This window comes from Moschus berezovskii, chromosome 7, assembly GCF_049115385.1.
Source record: "Moschus berezovskii isolate FMDL1 chromosome 7, NW_MosBer_1.0, whole genome shotgun sequence".
NCBI lineage: Eukaryota > Metazoa > Chordata > Mammalia > Artiodactyla > Moschidae > Moschus > Moschus berezovskii.
This window is the reverse complement of record NC_142466.1, coordinates 67,216,906-67,223,154: the sequence shown is the minus strand read 5'-3', so window position 1 is coordinate 67,223,154 and position 6,249 is coordinate 67,216,906. Positions and strand designations below refer to the sequence as shown.

At 40.7% G+C, this 6,249-nt stretch overlaps 1 protein-coding gene across 2 annotated transcripts in view; it reads right to left on the bottom strand.

Annotated features, from left to right (window-relative positions):
• Positions 1 to 743: 743 nt before the first annotated feature.
• Positions 744 to 6,249, bottom strand: part of RUSC2 (RUN and SH3 domain containing 2) — a 72,996-nt gene continuing 67,490 nt past the window's right edge. Inside the window, exon 12 of one of the 2 annotated variants that reach the window (XM_088837954.1) lies at positions 744 to 924. In XM_088837954.1, the coding sequence (XP_088694080.1) occupies position 924 (1 nt within the window). In that variant the 3' untranslated portion in view covers positions 744 to 923. Of the gene's footprint in view, positions 951 to 6,249 lie in introns of both variants that reach the window. The other variant, XM_055426982.2, reaches the window with a different exon arrangement.

The window sequence follows — 6,249 nt, the reverse complement described above, 5'->3', positions numbered from 1 at the left end:
CACCAGGGAACGCCAATAAACACTAGGAATTTATGCTTCCTTTTGTTTAAGCAATATAATATTTTAATCTACTCGTGTCTGACCCTTTACCCAAGCCTGAGAATATCCGTAGTTGGTAATAGTAATTCCAAATAGAGGAGCCAGGTTGCCCATTGAGACAGATTATTGTAGTGGTTGTATGGAGGCAGGCAGACTGATTAACAAGGAGGCGCTGATGATGCTTCATCGAGGAGAGGATGAGTGACTGAAGTAGGATAGGGATAATAGAAAAGGGGAGGAAGAAAAGTTCAACTAGAATGGGAAAACTTGCTGACTGACTAGTATCCAAAGTCAGTCAGTCCTGGGGAGGGAAAGAGCATCATCCAGGATAATTTAAATGTTTCTTGCTTAGATGACTGAGTATCAACTGAGATAAAGAATCCAGGAGGACGACAGGTTGGGGGGCGGTAGGTAATTGTCATAAACAAAGGGGTCATGTGATGGAAAAGAAAACTATGAATGTGGATGCCATTATTCCAGTAGAGAGGGAGAAGTAGGCTGATAATGGACTTCTAGGGAACACCAATAGTAATAAAGTGTATGTGGACGAAGAGAAGTCCGTGAAGGAAACAGAAGAATCATGCTGAAATATAGGAAGATAATTTTTTGAGCGTGCATAAAATTCTTTATTTACAATAAAGTATAAGTGTTTATAATGTAATTTCAAAATCAAGTGAAAGTGAAAGTTGCTTGTGTCCGACTCTTTGCGACCTCATGGACTTTAGCCTGCCAGTAGCCTCTGTCCATAGAATTCTCCAGGCCAGAATGCTGGAATGGGTAGCCGTTCCCTTCTTCAGGGGATCTTCCCAACCTAAGGATCGAACCCAGGTCTCTCATATTGCAGGCGAATTCTTTGCCGTCTGAGCCACCTTCAATTTCGAACTTCTGTATAAAAGGGACAGGACCTTTACCTGTTTTAAGAAGTACAATAGGGTATACACGTTGCCTTTTTTATTTAATTAAAGTCATAATAAAGCTGTTTAGAATAGTGCTGACATATATTTACATTAAAATATGAAACCCAGTCTGTGACTGAACTGGCACTATATCTGTGTGTTCATCTAAAGGTCTGAATTCTTTTCACTGCCAATGATTTAACAAATAGTGGCAAGTGGAATCCAAGGAATGGAAAGTTTAGGAAAAATGGAATAATGAACAGTATTAAATAGTGCAGAGAGGTGTGCTAAGATGAGCTTGAAATGTTCCTTGAGTTAGGTTGCTAGAAGATCCTTTTGTTGTTGTTTTACAAACTTTTTAAGGTGGAAAATTCAGATATGAAAAAAAAAGAAGAAATAGAACAACAAACCCTTCTTTACCTTGGGTCAGACCATTTTGTTGGCGAACCATTGTTCAAAATCACTTACCCATACCTCAGTTATACTGTTGCCATAAATGACTGGGTAGAAGTGAAAATATCTGCTTTTTTTGTACCTTCTATGCCAGTGATTCTCCAGTAATCAGTTCATGGACAGTCTTGTTTTATCTATACTACTGCTTTTCTCCCCCACCTAGTTATTTGGTGCACATTTCTGACATTATGTCATTTCATCAATAAATATTTCAGTGTATTACCTCTAAAAGATAAGGATTCTTCTTTAAAACAAAATCACAGTACCATGTCATACTTTAAAAAAAAAATTACTTAATACCATCCAGCATCTAGCTTTTCATATTTCCCCCATTGAATTATATTTAGTTTTAAAAAATTAATGTTTTTTAAAAAATATTTATGTATTTGGCTGTGCCAGGTCTTAGTTGCGGCACTCAGGGTCTTCGATCTTCGTTGAGGTGTGCCGTATCTTTAGTTGCAGCATGTGAAATCTAGTTCCTTGATTAGGGATCAAACATGGGCCCCCTGCATTGGGAGTGCAGAGTCTTAGCCACTGGACCACCAGGGAAGTCCCCCAAATTGTTAATTTGAATCAAAATCTAAATAAGGTCTATACTTTGAGGTTGATGTCTCTTAAACCTTTAACTCCATCCATTATCTCCCCTCCTCCATTTTGTTTTGTTTTGTTTTTTTTTAAAGAAACCGGGTCATTTGCCTTTATAGAGTTTCTCAGAATCTGAATTTTGCTAAACTTTTAGCATGTTCTTCAGTCCCCTGTATTTCCAGTAAAGTTGTAGAGACAATTAGATTTATATTTTATTATTTTGGCAAAACTAATTTGTAGGTGGTTTTAATACTTTTATCATGAGGTGTATACAGTGGTGGACTTCCCTAGTGGCTCAGATGGTAAAGAATTTCCTGTAGTGTGGGAGACCTGGGTTCGATCTCTGGGTTGGGAAGATCCCCTGGAGGAGGGCATGGCAACCCACTCTAGTATTCTTGCCTGGAGAATCCCAAGGACAGAGAAGCCTGGTGGGCTACAGTCCATGGGGTCACAAAGAGACGAACTTGGCTGAGTGACTAAGCAGACACACATATACCGTGGTGGTCTTTGTGATGTTAATAGCCAGTCATGCTTATTATCTGGACCAGGGTTTCTGAAACATGGCACTATTGATATTTTTAAAAATTAGTTTATTTTTTAATTGGAGGAAAATTGCTGTTATTGACATTTTGGAGTGGAGAGATTCTTTATAGGAGGAGGCCGTCCTGGTGCATTGTAGGGATGTTTAGCAGCATCCCTGGCCTTGACCCACTGAATGTCAGTAGCAGTTCCTTCAGTTGTGATGACTAAAATGTCATTTAGACATTGTCCCCCTGGGGGCAAAATTGTTCCTGATTGAGAACTTTTCCTATTTGTTACTCAGATACATATTCATATGGGAAAGGCAAAAAAAAAAAAAAATGCTTGTTTCCCTTTTATTTTACCAGCTTTTAAAGTAGTGAGTCAGTTCTCTAGCATCCTCCAACAGTGACCAATGACCAATGAGGTGTTTTTAGTATCATCATAAACTCATAATTTAATATATATATATGATGTGTCTTAATCACTGGCAATTAAAAAAAGTTTTTGATTTTTAAACTGTCATATTTTGGCCACTGGACACATTCAAGTTGGCTTCTAAGTTCTTTTGACATGACTCTTAAGGTTTCTTGCCCTTTGATATAATAAAATGTTCTAGGCTCATTTTGTGAATTGCTAGACTGGAGCTGCTATTAGTTATTTTTTCCAATGATTCATGATTCCTTTTCTCTGGAATTGGTATTTAGAAACCTCAATATGGGTAATTTTTGTGTGACCTTAGGAAGAGCAGTTAAATGAATATATTCACATCCTATTCCTTTTAAAACAGTCTCCTCCACTATATCTTTATTTTGAAAAATTTCCAAACATGCAGAAAAGTTGAAGCAATACACAACGAACATCTGTATGTGCATGTTAAGTTGCTTCAGTCGTGTCTGACTCTTTTCAACCCCATGGACTGTAGCCTGCCAGGTTCCTCTGTCCATGGGGATTCTCCAGTCAAGAATACTGGAGTGGGTTGCCATGCACTTCTCCAGGGGATCTTCCCAACCCAGGGATCAAACCTGCGTCTCCTGCATTGCGTCTACATTGCAAGTGGATTCTTTACTACTGAGCCACCAGGGAAGTCCAAACAACTGTACATACCCTCACCTCAATTCAACAATTGTTATTTTGTTATGTTTGTTCTGTTTCCCTCTGATATAATATTGTATGGTGTGGTATTTGATATAGTATGGTTATACTGTACTATTTAGTATAATTTTTTATTGTACCATTTGAAAATACATTGCAGGCATTATGACACTTCATTAGTATTATCTTCCAAAGTAATTTTCCATGTAACCATAATACCATTATCACATCTTGAATCACTTTCTTCATTTAGTGTCTTTCTTTTCTTTTTTTTTTTGTGGGGATAGGGGTGGCGCTTGCATGATCTTAGCTCCCCAACCAGGAAACCCAAGCCCTTAGCAGTGAGAGCTCAGAATCCTAATCACTGGACCACTAAGAAGTTCCCCTTCCTTTAGTTTTTTGATTCTCCTATTTTATTGGCTCCTTCTGGGGCTCTTTTGCTGATTCTTCATTATGTATTATCTCATCTACCTTATCCTACTCAATGAGGTAGTAACATTAGCTTACCATTTTATAGATGAGAATACTGGGGTCTGATGAGATGAATTTAGCTAGGGTCTGTATCTCTCAGTTCAGTTCAGTTCAGTCGCTCAGTCGTGTCCGACTCTCTGCGACCCCATGAACCACAGCACGCCAGGCCTCCCTGTCCATCACCAACTCCCGGAGTTCACTCAAACTCATGTCCATCGAGTCGGTGATGCCATCCAGCCATCTCATTCTCTGTCGTCCCCGTCTCCTCCTACCCCCAGTCCCTCCCAGCATCAGACTCTTTTCCAGTGAGTCAACTCGTCGCATTAGGTGGCCAAAGCATTGGAGTTTCAACTTTAGCATCAATCCTTCCAATGAAGACCCAGGATTGATCTCCTTTAGAATGGACTGGTTGGATCTCCTTGCCGTCCAAGGGACTCTCAAGAGTCTTCTCCAACACCACAGTTCAAAAGCATCAATCCTTCGGCAATCAGCTTTCTTCACAGTCCAGCTCTCACATCCATACATGACCATGGGAAAAACAATAGCCTTGACTAGACGGACCTTGGTTGGCAAAGTAATGTCTCTGCTTTTGAATATGCTATCTAGGCTGCTCATAACTTTCCTTCCAAGGAGTAAGCGTCTTTTAATTTCCTGGCTGCAATCAGCATCCGCAGTGATTTTGGAGCCCCAAAAAATAAAGTCTGACACTGTTTCCACTGTTTCCCCATCTATTTCCCATGAAGTGATGGGACCAGATGCCATGATCTTCGTTTTCTGAATGTTGAGCTTCAAGCCAACCTTTTCACTCTCCTCTTTCACTTTCATCAAGAGGCTTTTGAGTTCCTCTTCACTTTCTGCCATAAGGGTGGTGTCATCTGCATATCTGAGGTTATTGATATTTCTCCCGGCAATCTTGATCCCAGCTTGTGCTTCTTCCAGCCCAGCGTTCCTCATGATGTACTCTGCATATAAGTTAAATAAGCAAGGTGACAATATACAGCCTTGATGTACTCCTTTTCCTATGTGGAGCCAGCCTGTTGTTCCATGTCCAGTTCTAACTGTTGCTTCCTGACCTGCATACAGGTTTCTCAAGAGGCAGGTCAGGTGGTCTGGTATTCCCATCTCTTTCAGAATTTTCCACAGTTTATTGTGATCCACACAGTCAAAGGCTTTGGCATAGTCAATGAAGCAGAAATAGATGTTTTTCTGGAACTCTCTTGCTTTCTCCGCCTTTGATTCTAAGTGAAAGAAAACTTAGAAGTGGCCTTAACAATAATGAAATCATTTCATAAGAAGTTTGGTTAATTCCGAGACTCTACATTACCATCAAGGATCCAGGCCTTTCTATTCTACCATCCACCCTGGATGGATTAAGGTTTTGTCTGGAGGTTAGCTTAGATTTTCACAAGATTTATGATTCCTGCCAAAGTTCCAACATCGCATTCACAGAATTTCTCGAGGCAGGAAAAGACATTCCTTTTTGTCCATCTCTCTTTCTCTAATTTGTTGTGCATCTTTTTTAAGAGCAAAGAAACTTTCCCTAGGACCGTCCTTCATCCCAGCAGACTTGCCCTCATATTGTCCAGATTGCCAAGGGGAACGGGACCACTATAATGGGCTTAGACTAATCAAGACTCATTCCTGTGGCTGGTTCCGAGCTTCCCTGAAGCTCCTGCCTGCTTGGCAGAACAAAATTGAAGTCCTGTTAGGAAGAAGGGAGATGGGGGTAGGGAATAGGTATGAAGTGTGCAGCCAACTGTGTCTGTTACAGAATCCAGGTTGTTAGCCTCGACAGACTTCTGCTGTTCTAGGCTCAGCCTTCAGTTCCCACCCTCACTCTAGCTTAGTTCCTGTGAGCCACGCCCCCTACAATCCTAGCTCTCATGACACATACCAAGGTTGTCCTTGGCAGAACAGTGAGGAATATGGAATTTATTCTTTGGTGCCCAGTGCTCTTGTGCAATCCGAAGAAGTCAGTGACACGTGCTTGGTTAGCCCTGGCACTGGCAGTTGGGGGGAGGGGAGGAGGGCAGAGGCTCTGCCTTCCGGAAAGGTAGCATCCCCCAGATCTCTTTTTCTTGGTCTGTACTTCTCTGAGAATCTGAATGGTTTTTGTAACAAATTCTAATTTGCCTCCTAGTTTTAACATTACCTTCATATCTCCTTCTCCTGAACTCCCACATTGAGAAAA